Source organism: Anabrus simplex, chromosome 5 (genome assembly GCF_040414725.1).
Source record: "Anabrus simplex isolate iqAnaSimp1 chromosome 5, ASM4041472v1, whole genome shotgun sequence".
Classification (NCBI taxonomy): Eukaryota; Metazoa; Arthropoda; class Insecta; order Orthoptera; family Tettigoniidae; genus Anabrus; species Anabrus simplex.
Window position 1 is genome coordinate 131,050,617 of NC_090269.1, and position 19,260 is coordinate 131,069,876.

At 39.2% G+C, this 19,260-nt stretch overlaps 1 protein-coding gene across 2 annotated transcripts in view; it reads right to left on the bottom strand.

Moving 5' to 3' along the window:
- The window catches only part of Lnpk (zinc-ribbon metal-binding protein lunapark), a 170,114-nt gene that overhangs the window by 81,582 nt on the left and 69,272 nt on the right, over positions 1 to 19,260 (bottom strand). For both annotated transcript variants that reach the window (XM_067147121.2, XM_067147123.2), the window contains exon 7: positions 7,591 to 7,728. In XM_067147121.2, coding sequence (XP_067003222.1) covers positions 7,591 to 7,728 — 138 coding nt within the window. The remainder of the gene's footprint in view (positions 1 to 7,590; positions 7,729 to 19,260) is intronic.

Here is a 19,260-nt window from a genome sequence, read left to right on the forward strand (position 1 = left end):
TTTTAGCAAAAGAAGGTCATTATTACTGTCTAAGTCATCTGAAAATTTAAGGATATTTCTCTCATTCGGCTCTGAATACGGCCTAGCCATTACAATAAAAAGATGACGCAAGCACGTGCAACAACAGAGTAATGAGTAAAATTATAGTTCGTGAAGTACAGCGAACACACGATATACCAAAGAAACAAAATAAACTCTAAACTAAACTGCTAGCAAGATCAAATTGTTGTATTCATAAGCCAACCTAAACAGAACCACGCAATAACAACTTCGAATAACCACAACATAAATCACGATCAACACATTTCATTTGTCAAAAATAAAAATATTTTGTGGGTTGGTGGATATATCTGTAGAGTAAAATGTAAATTCAATGGTTAAGTTACTTTCACAATCTACTGTTACCTTTTAACAACCGCGCAAATGACCAAAATCCCTAAATAGGACAGACTGTAAAGTACTGAATAGGTGGTTTTAAATAAATTAATTGTAAAAAGTTTTAATATTTTGAACTTCAATACGGTCTAATGAGATTAATCACTCGTAAGCCCTGAGCATTCCCACTGTAACCTCTTGCGCCGAGCAGCGTGCTGAGTGCAAAAGGGTTAAACTAAATATCTTTCATGTACAACAATTTCAACCGTTTTATGCTAAGTTATTCTGTATTTCTATTGTTCAAAGGTATCAAATATTTAATACTACAACTAACTCTGAAATATCAATGGTTGCATGTACGGTACATCGTTCGTAAGTTTCAAAGAATTCAATTGTCATTGGCTAAAATATCCAAGCACTGTGGCTGTTTCTGGCTATTCACAAGAATGTTGGTAAGACCCATTTCAGATTATCGTCTTGATATTTAAGTACTTCGGTTTGGTTTGGTGTGAAAAATGATTGTACTTTGAATAAATATGCATTTTGTTCTTTATTTATTCGACATTTTCAAGAGAGAATATGCACCCAATAAATCACTTTCATGGGATAGCTTTTTACCACTGAATCAGCCACTTATCACTATACTGTGTCACTAGATAAGGTCAATTACTCTCACTCAGTACGCAAAATAATCCACTTGCAGTGTATTCTGTTCTCTATCTTTGCACTGACTGACAGGCTGGATTCACTGTACTCCAAATCTGCGAGCAGCAATAACTGTTCAAAAACCCCCTCATTTTGCGGAACAGTAGAACCTCGATAATTCAAAATCGGTTCATTCAAAATCTCGCCTAATTCGAAGAAGCTCTCGTTCCCGGAGACATGAGATACAGTTTTGCATGTTACTTCAATTGTTTAATTCGAAATACGGATAATTCGTAATTCGAAGTACAATGTTGGCCCCATTACCGAAATTCAGACTTTTAATTCGAAACTGCCTTTACATTTTAAAACAATAGTATGTTACAGTGTTACAGAGTAATTTCAACTTAAAATTTATCCGCTCCGCGTCATAATAGAACGCGCGTTCCGGAACATGGAGGGGTAGCTCTCCGCACTTACACTCACTTCGGTGGGTCTACAGTGCTCTTCATGATTGCTAAGTTGAATGAAATCGGAATTCTTTTGTATTCAACCTTTTAAGGAACGCCGTAATATCACGCAACAGGCAGTGTGCGGGTAAATAGAATCTGCGAACACTGGCGATGCCGACAGTTGACGAAAAAACGTGGCTCATATAATAAATTCGTAGGCACTGAACAAGATTGTCGTTGTTGGTGAAACTGCATTGCTTTATTTTAATGCGAGCCCAAACGGTCTTATGGTTTTAAAGGAGAAATTGTCAGCCGGGAAATCGTACAAGGATGAGGGATGGGGGTCATAGTAGTGCGTTGCAATGCACATGGAAGCGAGATACTTTATCCCCTCGTCATAGGAAAGTTCGATAAGCTACAATGTTTTAAGGGCGTCTGGCACTTTCCATGCCAGTACAAAGCATCTAAAAATGCAAACAGTACAGAAATCCAATAAATAATGTATTTGCACAGGGGAACCGGCATAATTTATCCTCGTCTTTGAAATGTGCGATTTTTTTCTTTTGTTGCGTGAGGTTATGTTTGTCAGTGATTTATCCAAGTGCATTATTTGAACATTGTAAATGCACCTTGTTGGATACATTTCGGAAATAGTTTTTTTCGTGGTATTTGAAAGGTATAAACTGTGAATCAAGGTTAACTGCATGCAGTAACGGGCCTTAGAATATTTTGTTAACGCGGTAAGGGTTGGTACTTCTGAATTGCGAATTGGCGGTTAATTCGAAATCACGTAATTCGAAGTCAGATTTTTTAGTCCTAACGACTTCGAATTAACAAGGTTTTACCGTATTGCTTTAAGAGGAAGTACAACTATGCAACCATCCTGTATGTAACACTAATCAGAGAGAAAAATGGAAGGGATAAGACACTCTGAAACATGAAGGTATCGGCCAAAGGAAGAGAAGGGCCATGAAGGGCGAGAAAATGAAAGACCCCCTAGGCCTCGAATGCTCTAATACTGTTGGGGTCGAAAAAGAACAAGACTTGACCAAAGGAGGTCAGACAGGATAGATGAAAGTGAGGAGCCTGGCAGAAGTAAGTGGAAGCAATGCCAGGACCCAGCTGAGGACCCCATGGTCGTGAACCTACGCTCCCAAGTTAAGAGCCCCTGGGGCCTCTTTTAGTCGCCTCTTACGACAGGCAGGGGACCGTGGGTGTTATTCCACTGCCCCTACGCACAGGGGGTTATCCTGAAGGACAGAATACTAAACAAATCCATACACATTGGAGGGACTTACAGAAAACATGAACTGCAATTAAAAACAGAGTGGCTGAGCTAAAGTGCGTCAATCGAAATGTGCTTACCTGTACAATGCCTGTTTAGGTCCGGAAGGATGACATTTCCAGCATTTGCTGTGAGGTAAGAGTTTAGTTTGATTTCTTATACTGCATATGCAGATTTACAGATTTAGGAAGTGAAGACAGAGTATGGGCCAACTGGGGCCAGTTGCACCGCCGGTGTGGTGGAAACCAGCCAACCTGCCTTGGCTCGGCCGTATGCAAGCGCTCGAGTTTTATATGGTAAACCCCGTGGAATAACTCAAATCAGCCGATACCAATTTGCACCTAAGCTGGTTTACTCTCGTGCTGCATCTGTTATATCCTTTCTTACAAATATTGCTCTATAATAGATATTTAAGAAGCCTCCGTACCTCAGGTGGCAGCGCACTGGCCTCTCACCACTGGATACCGCGGTTCAAATCCCCGTCACTCCATGTGAGATTTGTGCTGGACAAAGTGGAGGCAGGACATGTTTTTCTCCGGGTACTCCGGTTTTCCCTGACATCTTTCATTCCAGCAACACTCTCCATTAACATTTCATTTTATTAATCATTCATTATTCATTGCCCCAGAGGAGTGCGACAGGCTTCGGCAGCCGGCACATTTCCTATCCTCGCCGCCAGATGGGGGCTTCATTCATTCCATTCGTGACCCAGTCAAATGACTGGAAACAGGCTGTGGATTTTCATTTTCAATAGATATTTCAGCCAAGTAATAATTCAATTGAACAGCTCATTGTTGAAAGGCACTATGTCTAATTTTTAAAGTTTTCAGATAAACCAAAAGACGATTTTTCCGCTCTTGTATTGTAATATGAGACATAATTGTTTGTACAATGTAAAGTGCACACACACGCCGTTATAATAAAGTAAAAATTGTATTGTTCCGTATGCTACTAACACTTTTACAGACAAAATACGTAACTGGACTTAGTTCCTTTCAACATGGAACGAACAGAACCTGTAAACGAGCAATAACTTTTACGTTCTTGGTGTATTTCCTTAATTTGTAAATGAATATATGTATATGCAAGCATCAAAATAAAAGGTATCTTAAATGGAATAACCATAATTTTCTTCAAACAACACACGGAATTGTTTATTATTTTGTTATGCGGTATGTTTAAATAAACCCATTATTAATAAAACAGCTGCACTGTAGTTACAGATATCAAGGAACAAAAGCATATTAGCAAAACAACTAATACTGTTAGAAAAGACAGGTAAACCTTTTTCACTGACACGGCCATTCTAGTAATTCATCAAAGAATGCTTTACTCGCCTCAGAAGTCGTTACATAACGATGAATCTTCTTGAGATCATCCTTTTTTGCTGTTTTGATTGGTACTCGTCCTTTCTCATAGGCCTTCATCAACTGATCCATAATAGGACCATTTCTTGGCCCAGGCTGAGACAAATGGAATGTGTGATGGACTATACTCCCAATTAAGGGACGAGCAATCACTCTGCCAGGACGTTCTGCAGAATACTGGAACTCGGAAAACGATGCAGGAGCAAACACCACCTTCGCACTTCTAGGAACGTCCTTCCCTGTTGATTCATCACTTAGAGTTGTTTTCCTATAATGCTTAGGCCACCACGCTTCCACATCAATGATGTCAGTTCCTTCGACATTTTTACTGTAACATCCTTTTTTGCATCAGCAATGATTGTACAGTATTCTTTTGGAGTGTAGATTCTGTCGCAGCGCTTAATTTGTTTCTTGAAAACACCAAAATCCCTATCACAAGGCAGGAAGGAATGACCTCTAATAGGGAAGCGGTGAACAATTTCCTCGAATCGTTTATCTTCGACCAAGCCCATGCAGAAACGAATAAATGAACGATTCCTATTTTGGCCTGGACACGCATCCCAGTACAAGTGAAGTTTCTTCGTGCCTGGTTTAATCTTGTTGGTGAGATAGTCCAATATGAATGTGCACACTTCATTGGCCCCTTTCTTGGCGTGCCCCTCATGATACATGTATACTTTGGAACTATTGTCTTGGAGGTTGTGTATTGTAAATACATGTACCCATAGCTACCTTAGGTAGAATATTTCCTGAACAGGTATATGAGGTACAGGTAAATTTTGCATGTAGTCAAAGGCAACACAGGCTGTATCATCAGGCTGGCATGATTCTGAGCATGATTTCATAGAAGAATAAAATTTGTGACTTCTGCGCTTGTGAATATTTAGCTCACTTGCTGCTGCTAATTTAACATTTTGTGATAAGTGCGGAGACTTCATTTTGACTTGAAGTTCGCAGATACTACACACATCTATTAGGGGTCTATCAAATTTATAGCCAAAGTTCTTATTGAAATAATCAACATAAAATGTATAGTTTACTTCAAGATTAGGATGTTCCCCACAAAATAAATCATGTATTTTTTTAAGGTTCAGCCTTGCATCCAAATAGTTTACTTTGTTACTCCCATAATGAGAAGTTTTGACTGGAAACTTGAGAATGTGGTCCCGAATTTCAGTGCAGATTTCACGTGATATAGCATGCATCTTCTTATTGAATCCCCTCTTGTCCACTGGGCTTTCGCCTTTCGCCAACAGCTTAGCAATCCTGAATACATGCTTCTGTGTTAATCCGTGTAAACTAATGAATGCATTCCTACAGACCTGCAGATGCTCCTGATTTCTAAGAACAAAATGTGTACTGTATATGCTGATTCACGTTCCACTTTTGGTCATTCTCCGTCTTGATTAACAGCCCTAGGTCTTCGCCTTTTAATGGGATGCCATTCAATCAGTCTCTGTAAGTGGATATCCTGTTCATTTTCTGTTTCATAATCGTAAAAAGCACTAAATATCTGCAGCCTCTCTTCTTCTTGCAATATATTGAAGCAGTGACGCTTGCACCTAAAACAAACAAGTTACCTAGGTAAATACTTTGTCCAACATCTATTAAGTAATCATAACTTCAGTATCAATAATCGTTCGAATCCCTTGGAAGTGAAATGGTTGAACAGATACTATCTAGGTAAAAATTATAATTTCCATCACACTTGCAGGGAGGTCCAATACTTTTCTGAGGAACTGCCTTTCCTGCATAGCTTGTATATACAGTATCCTTTACCCTTGATCGCTTTACTTTATTCCTGGCCTTATTTTCTTCGTTGTGTTTATGTTTCTTTTCTGCCATAACTTCGTTGTCCATGATGAAAATATCTTCAAGAACACAGCAAGAAGAAGAGTAATAATATACAGAGCACAACAACCACATAGGATATATTGTCAATGACAACACTCAACATCTATGTAAACAAATGAAACAAGCGTGCCAATCTTGACATCCGAGACACAGCAGCGCTCTCTGCATAGGTTGGTTGGCGCTGGTAGACATTCCATGTTGAAACGCACTAACTGCAGGACTAAGTTCCTTTCAACACGGAATAACTAACCTGACGGCTTTGGTAATGGCACAAGCGCTGCCAGGAAATGGTTCCTTTCAACACCAAAACATGCATCTTGCTTCTTAGAACGCAAAATCGCTATAAAACGAATTTGTAAAAAATGTAGACTTAGTACCTTTCAACAACGAACGATTCAATTGATGACTGTATGGCTTCAGCTACAGAGTTGAAGACCTTCTGAAGTAGTATCCTCTAGGTGTCCTGCCTATCATTTCAACATCTTGATTGCGCTGCTGTCTAGCAACAAAAGAAGACTTCTACTGGACGGCTTCTATGGCCGAGTAAATTTAATTTTGTTGGGCAACACTGAATGCACTGCCAGATATCTTTAGCATGCCAAGATTCTTGACTACTCTTCAATAATTGGGGAGTCCGAGGACATGTTTGGATTGCCTGGTGTAGGTCTTTCTATTTCATGTTCACAGGTGGTCTGCGCATCCGGATGTGGGACAATAATAACGAGGTAGGGACAGGGTGAAAAGTGGTGTCAGCACATAGCCTACACTTGTCGAATAACACCACGGAGTCTGGTTCTACTAAAGGCTTAACGTCACTATCCAAATGGCCGAATTTCCATCAAGAGTGCCATAGGCCCTCACTCCAAATGAACCCTGCAGAGGGGTTTGGAATTGAATCCAGGTTTTTGGCACACAATCTAGCGATTAGAAATTTTATAATACCAATATAATGGTCCGTTATTGGACATTATAAATTTTCCAGCTAACTCATTCTTGGTTGCTTGCATTTTGCCCTCGTGTGCTAACTTAGCCACGAGGGCGAAACGCAAGCAACCAAGAATGAGTTAGCTGGAAAATTTATAATGTCCAATAACGGACCATTATATTGGTATTATAAATTTACTCATTCAGGACAAAATATTTTAGGTTCCCTTTGGGAATCAACATCTAGAAATTTTATACCACCACCTCTCCTACCCTATCAGCCAACATTCTGTTGGTGAAAACTTAACTTGATGTTTAACGATCATGGCTAGCAGGGGGGGCAGGTACTTCAAATGGTAAGCAGCAATGATTCCTAGGGTTCTGTACTATTCATTATACATAAAAGGTTAAACTAACAATTGTAACTGTGATTTCCGCACATATATTTTTTAAAATCTTTTTAAAACGTGCTTTAATAAGGCAGCTTTTGCTGCAACACTTAAACACACTTTGCTCATTTCAAACAACTACTGTATACCTCTGAATTGGCTAGAAGTATATCAGGAATGTTTCGTCAATACACATTTTTCTCCTTCAATAAATACAATCAACAAGAAGCTATTCACTGAAAGAATCCTCTAATTTTCAGTAAGATCTTAAAAGTGAAAGACTTGAAAATAAAGAAAAATACCTTCGTCCTCCGTGGTGTTGGAATCGCTTTCAAGTTCTGAAGCGGAAGTATGGCTAGGGGAAGACTGCATCAAACGTGGTGCATGTGGTCGCTGTTTACGAGCTGGATTCCAATAGTAGCAATAACAACAACGAAAAGCTGAAACATGAAAAATTAATAGCTATAAAATGTAAGTAATGACTGTAACCTTATTAGTGTATGTCTCAAATAGGTAAGGAGAGGATAAAGGGAAATGTTTTTTGGACAAAAGCCCTGCAGCATCAAGGCAAGGGAATGAAAGTTATTGGTAGTTATATTTGTATGCACGAGGATATGAATCATCTTTGTTAAACTTGAAGTGACAAGTGATATGCACCTCCTTTTGAGTGATATTTTCTACAGAACCCATGGTAGTGTAGCACTTTCAGTTGTTTACGGATGTAAACTTTGTATGTCAAAATCCTCTCCAATGTGTTTATAGTTTTGTTTATTATGAAACTGTCCACTGGTAGCATAAATATCCATAAATGTGCCAATTTTATTTATTTCTTAACCGACTTCTGAATAATTTTTTTACAACATACGGGTATGAAAATGCCCCAAAGGCCCTTCATTCTATAGCAGTAACTAGTCTGCTGAGAAGGGTTATATCACTTGTCGAGGAAGAAAACCTTTCTGTATGGGATAGATACTAGCCGGAAAGCAGCTGGTCAAAATGGGTTGATTGGTTTACAGAAATAGCAGATGTAAAAGATCAGAAATTGCCCAGACCAAACTAACACTAATTAGTAACTGATTTTAGTGAAAGCACGCTTCAGGTTTTTCCTTTTTACTAGTGGTTTAAAATCACACTAACACACAGAAGATTTTCAGTGACACAAGGCTGGAAAACTTAGGATTGGGAAGGAAGCAGCCGTAGCTTTGAAGTGCAGCCCCAACATTTGCCTGGTATGAAAATGGTAAAAACACAGAAAACAATCTTCAGGGCTGCCGACGGAGGGATTTGTACTCACCATCTCCTGAATGAAAGGTCACAGCTACGCGACCCTCACTGCACGGCCAACTCAGAAGTATATTGAAAGTAAGACAAATTTAATTTATTGTTATATAAGGAATGATTTATTTATCCAACTTTTCAGTACATCACAATATTAACTTATTAAAAATTACTAATTGTAGGACATGCTCCTGTCATTCTTTTGACCTTCCTCAGCTACAGGTATATAAGGCTTACACAAAATATAACATTCATATTAAAACACATTTAAGCAACATTAAAATTTAGAGAAACTTGTTGCAATTCAATAAATAATGTGTCATTATGAGAACACTTGTGTGGGTTCCAGAAAATTGTAACTAATAAACTGTATCTCCTATGGACGAAAGATAGTCCATATCTTCTGACAAATATGACTTGCAGGTACAATTTTTGGCAATGGGAGATAGTAATGTTACATGTTGGAAATGATCACCAGCAGTTTCGAAACAAGGCCAATGGCACCAACTTCAGAACAAATTATGGCTGTCCGTATATCTGGCGTAATGCCAGCACATGATGCCACGATTTTTTCATGCAGCTTGATTGCAGCTTTTTTTTTGTCGATACAAGTCATTCTTGATGGTCCTCCACAGATAGAAGTCCAGAGGTGTCAAATCAGGAGACCAAGGTGGGTACTCAAAAGCACCTCTTCGACCTACCCACTGTCCAGGCAGAGAGGCATCCAGGTACAACCTGGTATCTCTATGGTAGTGAGGCAGGGCTCCATCTTGCTGCAGGTAAAAAGTTTTGTTGCCATACAGGCTGTGGATAACAGGCAAAATCCTTGTTTGAAGCATATCAAGATACATCTGATCAGTTACGGTACCCTCGAAGAAAAGGGTATAATGAAACTATACGACGACAGACCACACCACACATTAAGCTCCGGTAGATTCAATGCCTTCTCCACATGAACAAGAAGATTTACAGGAGACCAACAGAGACAACTGTGGCAGTTCACAGTACTGTTAAGTCTGAATTGCACCTAGTCAAATCACACAAATTTCCCTGCAAATTCCTCATCTTCACAAACCACGTGCTCAAACCATTCACAGTATTCCAACCTTTGATCCAGGTTGTCCTCTTTCATCGCGTAAAGCAGTCTTGGAATAAATATTTTCCACTTTGCACTCTTAAGAATGCATCTTGCACTTGATCGGCTCACCCCACATTGCATGCTCCCTGCTTCACTGATTTTTGTAATGCTTGGGCAAAATACTATAAGACCGCAGCACTGGTCGCTCGACTTGTAACAGTTCATGGTCAGGGCCATGGTTCGACGTGTTGGTGGCCATGTTCTGAACTTTCTGCCCACTGCAGCTGAACCTTATAAATGTTCTCGTACTTCCAGAACCATTTCAATACAGCCTTGTGTTCCACAAATGATATCCTAAAATCAGCCATTGTTGCTACTTGACTGTCTTCCGCTGTACTGGTGGGCTTGCCCCAACACTCTAGCATGTATGGCACAGATTGCCAGAGCCACCTACTCATGACAAAATTTAACAGTTACACTACACTTCTGCATGAGAAGTAAGTGTCTGCTTGTTTCAAAATTAACGAATTACAAACAGAGCTTTTTCTTTTGGCTTCCTCTGTAGTTGAATTGATACATAAAACATATTTTACAAGTTGTGGATGTAGACTGTTAAAATAGTGAAAGAACATTTAAAACATAGAATTTTTCTTTGGTAATTGTTATGGATATTTTGAACACTTCGTGGTGATTTTGAGACTAGATTTATTACATAAAAAGACTATGTTGTTAAATTTATTGCAAAATATTTTGTCATTATCATAACACTTCTTGAAATCCAGCGAGTTCTTAAAGTTGTTACACAAAATTGTTAACCTCAATGCTGTGGTAGAAGTCAGAAGTGTATAAAAATGAATCGTATCTTGAATCCACTTATACCTGAAACTAATTCATTAATGATGAAAGCCTTTTTGCTGTCTGCTAGATTTTGTTTGGCATCCATTTAAACAACCTTGATGTGGTTAGTCTGGTACTGCTGTGTCAACATGGAAATGAGCTGTTGTTGAATAATAGTGTAGTTCCAAAGGTGTATAAATAGAAACAGAAATCGACTAATGTGAATATAAAACCAAGATGATAAAGAAATTATGAAGACTTTTGTTGACTTTATATCATCATCATCATCATCATCATCATCATCATCATCATTACCCCTTGTCCAGCTCCTGCCAGGTCAGGGTGTTGATGGCACTTCCCAACTGTTGCCTCTCCTTTTCCACGGCTAATGATTACCACCACTCATTTTAGGCTATTGTTATGATAGGGTCACCACTCTCAAAGGCATTTTAGAGCTACTGCAGCAATTATTGGAACAGAAACATGCTTCTCACTGGCTGGCTGGACGTTAAGTGATCTAAGTGACTGCTAAGCATGTTGCCAGTTTGAGGAGAAGTAGTGCAGGGAAAGGACACTGAAAATATTTAAAAGTTCTAAGCAGTAATGGGCAAGACCTGTAATAGTACTAGAAGGATCACTATCAAACTGCTCATGAACTCACGCCTGCATTAGACATATTTGGAGGGACTGGTTTTATGAGAAAATTAGTTTTAAGAGAAGAGAATTTTTGCCCTGAAAAGCTGAAAGGAGGGAGAAAAACATATTATTGAAAAGGACCAAGCCTGAAAAATATTTCGAGCAATTGTGGCGCTTTTATCTGCTAAACATGCTCAGCAATTAAGTGAACTACTCAACTCTTGCTAACAATACGAAGAACATACCTATTCTCACCAGCATTACCCTTGAGCAGTTTCTTCCAGAGCTATATGGCACTGCAAAATGCAGTGAAAGCATGATGGGATGGGATCAGACTTACAGTAATAATATGCCCTGTTTACATAAGAAAGACCCCACTATCATTTGGATGTTTGGGGGGTGTCAGCTGATAGGTAACAATGTCTCAGTTTGGTCTGTGTGGAATGTAGTGTTTGCAAGTCATGGTTTACAGCACGGACCAAGGTAGGTAATGGGGGAAGCGTTTGTTGCTGAATGAAGCCACTCTTACACTGCTTCACGAAGGCTATTTGCAGAGGTATGATGCCAGAATGCTAGGGATTGCTCATAATTTGATCTGGTACCTGCGGAAAAGTTTCCAAAAGAGTGCAAGTATTGACAGGTGCCTTGGCACAGGACACCAAAGGAAAACAGCTCCAAATCAGGATGCTTTTGTGCATCTACAAGCTCTCTAAACACACCAAATTACAGCATGAGCTTTACAGGTAGACCTACAACTGGCAAAAACTGGAGAACTGCAAATATTATATGTACAGTACTGATTACAGAAGATGCCCTTATAACCGTCAGTCTATTGATTTATATGGTCTGCCCTTGTCTTGACGTGTTTGGATGAAGTAATAAGAGAAGATATAGGGTATCTACGATCGAGTAACTGAATGCTGAACTTGCATATACATGCCGAACGAAACATGTCCCATTATTTAAGACACTTCATGATTATACTATAATTCAATGAGTGTATTGTAATGTATTGAATAGGTAGTTGCAAATAAAAGAATTTTATAATTTTAATACATCATCTTCAATACGGTTCCATTATGAGATTAATTACATGTGTTGAGGATATCGTAAAATGTCTAAAAGAAAGTGGGGAAGGTGGTAATTGTTTCAAGAGGAATGAGGACTAGACAAACATCCTCTTATTGTCTAAAAGAAAGGGTTTAGATCTGAACATTAAATGATGAATAACTCTGGTAGGACAGAACGTGTAGCATATAGCCATTTTAGGTTAGAAATGAAAGAATTAATGCAATGCAAATACAGTAGAAGTCCGCTATAGTGATTATGGCATATAACGAGAACTCCGTTATAGCGACTTTTTCAGTCCCTTCAAAATTTCTATATTAAACTGTGTATTGTCCTTCGGTTACAGCAAGACCCCTATCACTGATGCATCCCTTATTAAGAGCGATTAAGTGCGCGCAAGTTTGTCCGTTACCGATATTTATGCATCCCAGAGATGATATCGCACGTGATCGATTACCTTCGGCATCGTTTCCTCGCTATGTGCACTAGTGAATTGTCTCGTCGACATTCGAAGTCGATGTTGGAGTCGATTAGTAATATCCGTCGACTGTTGTTCCGTAAAGAAAATTCGAAATGAAAGAGGATAACACGTTTTCGTAATAAATGCATAAATAACGTGGCCAATAGTAGTTGTTAACTCGTTAAAAATTAAGGCTGACTAAACGACCGCTTAATTTTGAGGCTAAATACTGCAATTAAGAAAGAATGAGACACACCTCGAAATATGGCAGAGTGCTTAATTGATTTCTGAGGTTAGTTTATATTTTCGGCGGCTGGTTAAATTACGGAAAGGCTATTATGAAAATTTATAGCAAGAAGGTTATAATTTCTCTACTGGCACTTGAAGTGTGTTTTCATCATACGTATAGTACGGTTAAGTTAGGATAGGTGACGCTGTCTGAAAAAGAAAACTGAAACGATTGCAACAAAATGCGATTGATCATCTTCGGTACGGTATATTTTTCTCACTTTGTGCATTTGCGAGCTCTCTCGTCGACATGGAGTTGATTAGTAATACCCGTCGACTGCTGTTCTGTAAAGAAAATTCGAAATGAAAGAGGATAACACGTTTTCGTAATAAATGCGTAAATAACATGGCCGATACCAGTTGTTAACTCGTTAAAAATAAAGACTGAAGTAAACGATGTCTTAATTTTAATGTTATATAAGTTACGGAAATTAAGTAAGAATGTGATACACCTCAAGATATAGCTGATTTCAGAGGATATTTCATATCTTCTCGTGTCTAGTTAAAGTTCGGAAAGCCTATTTACGTGAACATTTTTCGCAAGGAGGTTACAATTTCTCTACATGCGTTTCAAATATCGCCCCTACTCTGGCAAACTAACGAATCTGCAAATTGTCAAAAGGTTAGGAGAGCTGAAAGAATTTGTAATTACTCATGTCAGATCAATGTTTATATTTAATGATTGGTTTTGTGTGTTAGGCATACAGAACGAGCTGCAAATGTGAGACTTTGAAAGAGGGTAGACAATATATTAATAATAAAATATAGACCAAAACTTGAGAACTACAGATTCCCTAGTTTGTCACTTTCGCTAGTTTGCCAGAGTGGGGACGATATGTTTTCATGATTCATATACGGTTAGGTTAGGTGACACCGTTTGAAGAAGAAAACTGAAGTGTTTGCCACATAAACCTCTGGAGTGGTACCGTGTTTCTTCGAATCCAAGAATTTTTTTTCTCAGAATCTCATGCAGAAACTCAAGGGTTGTCTTGCATTTCAGGCCTAACAGTAAGCTAATGGATACCTCCAGCAACTACAGTGGTAACCACGCTGCTGCTTTTCACATGCGCACGCACACACAAAACTCGTTGACAATGAACGATCGCCTCTTTACTATACATCGCTAGCCGCGACAACCAGTTGTACCAACGAGCTAGAAAGTGGACTATTTCTAGCTCGTTGGGTTGTACAGTACCTGTGTGTAACGTCACTGGATCTCAGGAAATAGTAAAGAGAGAATGGCGTTCTATTAGCCTCTACAAAAGCGTTTCTAAATCTGCAGAATGGCATCAAAACATGTCAGCCTTCGAATTCTTAGAAAGGCCATGGCTACTCAGTGGCAGAGTTATAACGCGTCTATTGTACCTGACGCTTAGTTAAATTAAGTTTTATAGACAGCAGGAGTATTTTCGTGATGATAGTCGTATTGTAAAGATAAGTGGAAAAGATATTGCCGGCAAATTTTCAATGGGTTCTCGTCGTTATTACGATGCCAGTTTTAAGTTAATGGTTATTAAACACTCTCAATTGTAGAATAATTCTGTAGCCGCAAGAATATATGGCATAGGCCTAACTAAAGCCAATATTTGGCATTAGCATGAAGACAAAGAGCTAAAAAAATGTGTACTGTATAAAAAATGCATTCAGTGGTCCTCAACAAGGACGCTTTAAAGAAGTCGAAGATGAAATTGTGAGGTATGTGCGCGAAAAACGCAGGGCGGGATGGCCAAACCGTGGCGCAATAAACTCTTTCGTTGACTTTCAACGTCCGCCATTAGGCCTATTAATCGCTAGCCGCTGAATTTGGCCAAACCCGGTAAGCAAGACGTGCGTGTAGCGGTAGCTGGTTATATCTAATGCTGAGTAAAATAACAGTTTTATAGACAGCAAAAATAATTTCCTGATGGATCGTCGTATTGTAGAGACGCATGGAATAGTTATTGCCAGCAAATTTTCAACGGGTTCTCTTCGGTATTATGATGCCAATTTTAAGTTAATGGTCCTTAACCCCACAGAAATAAAGAATAATTGTAGAGCCGCAAAAAAAAGGGCGAAATTCAATGTTCGGCGTCTAAAAATGCGTAGGCCTACTGTACAACTAAGGCAATTCATATGATTTTACAAAGTATCTTACTTCTTGAGCCTGATTTAAGATTTTTGATGGAAAATGTGGGGGTTCATCTTGGATTCGAAGAAATACAGTACTATATTTTTTTCAGAATGAAATTAAACTTACACTTTCACGTAGTATCGAATTTCGAAAAATAACAAACAAGTAAGCCGTAATATGGATATAATCTGCGGAAACGCAAGTTTTGAACAAACTGACTGCCGCTTCATACCGATTTTAATGTGCATGGGGGTTTCCGACTTTTATACAAAAATCGGATATGACGACAATTTGCTATAGCGAGTCAATTTTCTGCTATTATGAATTCTCGCTGTAACGGACTTCTACTGTACAGTTCATTAACCCATTCAAGTCCCAATAAAGAGGCGACATAGTTGATTGCGGAATGAGATATAATTTGCCTGCCAGTAGTTTGAGCATACCTGTGACAAAAATATACATAAAATACTAACTAATGAACATAATTCACTCAAATTTTGCATTCATGCCATTGGAATTTATGCCTTACCCATGCTTCATTCCTTGAATGACTGCTGGTTGCAGTACAAATGTTTAAATTGAAATAATTTCAAAAAAAGCGGATCCATGTACTCTACAACATCACAACTTCCGACGGATCGAATTTATATTTTTTGTATTTCTGAAACAGTGCTGTGGATATACAGTGAAACTCGGTTAAGAAGTTCCCGCGTAAGAAGTTTTCCCGCCTAAGAAGTGTGATATTCTCGGTCCCTTGATCAGTTGCATTAAGATACATGTATATTTTTCCCGTTTAAAGTGTTCTGTTGTAAATATATTTCCCGCTTAAACAGTTCAGATTTTAGTGCCCCTTGAGATAGAAAACGTCCGCTCAAAGCAGCCCGTGGTTAGAACCCTCCAGTCTCCGCGCAAGTTGCACCCTGTGTTAGACCATTCGCGCGCTAGCGGTGTGTGTCTGGTGTCACGGAACATGTGCGGGCCTGCCACGGCCATATGACGTCACGCTATGACAACACGGACAGCAGATGCTCACTCTCGACTTGTGGAATCGAATCGAACCCATCAGTCAAAATTTCCACTCCACCGTTCCATCTAGCGGAATAAAATCGAACGGGATTCTACGTACGAAACATAAAGTACGCAATGGATGATTTGATAAAACTTTAATGCAGTAATTTGCGGGCCGCGACAGAGTAAAGTCATTAATCGAGGTGGCCTAAACATTAATTAAAAACCGTAAAGTGCATTTGTCCACAACATTACTGTTAACCTACCACAAAACTGAATATTCTAACCTGTCAGATTTTTCATTCCCTTGCTTATTTCCTTCCAGGCATTCTGTCTTACGTTGTTGCAATAATACTTATGGGCCTTGCCGTAGAGGAAATTACGATTTTGAACTAAACTGATAAGATTTTCCGTGTCTATTATTAGTGAGGTGAATAAAAACAACTTCGTGACTCTATGCAGGAAACAGCCGATTTGCTAGCAGCCAGCTGATACACATGCCGCGAAACAGCCGGCCGAAAGATCCCGATCGTTTACGAAGTTGAACAAATGTTAATAGCCAACTGGGTGTTGAGGAAGGCACACACAGGCATTGTAATACCACGTGTTGGCATAAAATTGAAAGTTATTTTTAATTTTACCTTTTTACGAGCTAAACGTATTATCATGTCACTCGTAATTATTACATCACATTATTAGAAAGTAGCACAAGGATGAGGAGACATGAAATAAAATTCTCGCGGGGAAAGAAACTGTTTACGTTTAGATGTGCTAGCGTTACTACTGCGCCTTTATCTCTCCCACGTAATACCCCAGATACATTTCCATGCACTAATTTCTGCAACTTCGAACCTGTATTTCTTTTCATTACCTATAGCATGAAGAGGATTGAAGCGGGAAAATAAACTCAATACTGGCTTGGCCATGCGGTACTTGTGAAACAGCCAGAAACTACGCCCGTTGCCGTGACAACCAGTAGGAATGCAGGGGCGATTTAGGCCTAGGTTCTAAGAATCTCTAAGAGTAAGTTGCTAGATTTCCCATTTGCTGCCGTTATCCTTCAAGCAGGTGTCAGGGGTGTGAGGCAGATAGAAAGCACATGCTAACAAACTAGTACACGTCTTGTCTTTGCTTCTTGTAAGCCTAAGCTACGGATTGCCAAGAATAGTGTAGCGTCGTAATTAGTATGAATAGGAGTCGGTGAAGTTAGTTGTACTTGTAATATCAACGTAAAAGCTTTTTTAAAGTGAAAATGAGCGCAACTCAGAGGAAAGAGATCAAGCGAATGGCACTAACAATAAAAGACAAAGTGGAGATTATAAGGAAAGTGGCGTCATCTACACTTTCTCGTGTTGCTTTGGCAAAGGAGCTGGGGATGCCGCCGTCTACTTTGAACGGTATTATAGTGAAGAAAGAAGAGATCTCTGCTTCTGCAGGGAATACTTCAGCAAATTGTAAGGAAGTTAAATCTGAAAAGTACGATGAAATAGAACAAGTTCTGCTAATATGGTTTAAACAGCAGCATACCTTTCAGTGGGACTATTGTGCAGGAGAAAGCCTCATGCAAATTAAGGGTACCTTTTACCGCGTCGAGCGGGTGGCTGGAACGCTTTAAAAATTGAGCCGGCATCGTTTACAAAGCCGGCCCCGTGGTGTAGGGGTAGCGTGTCTGCCTCTTACACGGAGGCCCCGGGTTTGATTCCTGGCCAGGTCTGGGATTTTTACCTGGACCTGGGGCTGGTTCGAGGTCCACTCAGCCTACGTGATTAGAATTGAGAAGCTATCTGACGGTGAGATAGCGGCCCCGGTCTAGAAAGCCAAGAATAACGGCCGAGAGGATTCGTCGTGCTGACCACACGACACCTCGTAATCTGCAGGGCTTCGGGCTGAGCAGCGGTCGCTTGGTAGGCCAAGGCCCTTCAAGGGCTGTAGTGCAATGGGGTTTTTGGTTTTCGTTTACAAAACAATTTGTTGCGAAGCAGAGAGTGTAAGTTCAGAGGAAAGGGAAGTGTGGAAGGACATGGTTCTGCCTGCTAAAATAATCAAACCTTGTAACGTTTTTATATAACTTAATATGTTCCCTTCTCTTATCAAATATATTTATTATATGGTATGTTCAATTATTTTACTTTATCTCTATAAATATTGTCATGATAATCGAATTTTTATATTGTGGCTTTTTGTAAGCAGCTTATTTCGGTATTGTTCACAAACAAGGAAATCTGTTGGCTGTGTGTTTCACATGTATTTCAAAGTACAGAATAAGTTTTTGGGCATTACCCCTTTTAAGAAGTTTCCTGCTTAAGAAGTTTTTTTTTTTTTTGCAGTCCCTTGAAAAACTTCTTAACAGAGTTTCACTGTATATAAGATTGTCTTTATTATCCATTTTCCAATCACTAAGGTTCTTTAGTGTCACCAGTCGCGTGCATTTGGAAGGACCTAGCATGGCACTTTCAATCTCGCTTTCAATGCTCTGCGCACACTGTTGCTATCAGTACCCACGAACTTCATTTTCCAAGAAGTTATTACAGTAAAATACCAGCATGACAAAATTTTGGGGACCTCTGAAAATAATTGGTTTTACTGAAATTTTGTTATACTGACATAAGTCAATTCTTAAGAACTCACCTAATATTATATCCGTTATTGTTGTTTTTAGGGGCGGAACTACAATGTCACCTGCCCTGTTATATCCGTTGCAGGAGATATATATATATATAACTTCAAAATACCATTATGAATTACAGTACTGACAGATGTTTTCAGAAATTCTATTTTTACATTGTACCAGCAAGTCAACACATTGTTCAAGAACCTCAATTTTTGAAAAAGTATGTGATTATCTTCTGAACAGATCCAGACACAAAAGCTTGTTCCAAATAGTCATCAACCACTGCACATGAATATAAAACAGATTCTGGCACATCACTTTGTGACAAGAAAATCTTGAAGGTTACGTGCCATGTTCGTTGAATGCTGAAGAGTCAAGCTCTGTCGATCACAATCATTTTGGGGGTTATCTTCCTCTTCCTTCTCATCACATGGATCTCTATAATTCGTAATGTCCTCCACAATTTCCTCATTGATTTCTTTGTGGACTATTACATCACTATCTACATTGATGTAGTCGGTAAGACTTACCGTAGATGGCACATCCAAGGTTGTACACAAACGCTTCCAATTCCACTCGGTTTCCGCATCATCCAACA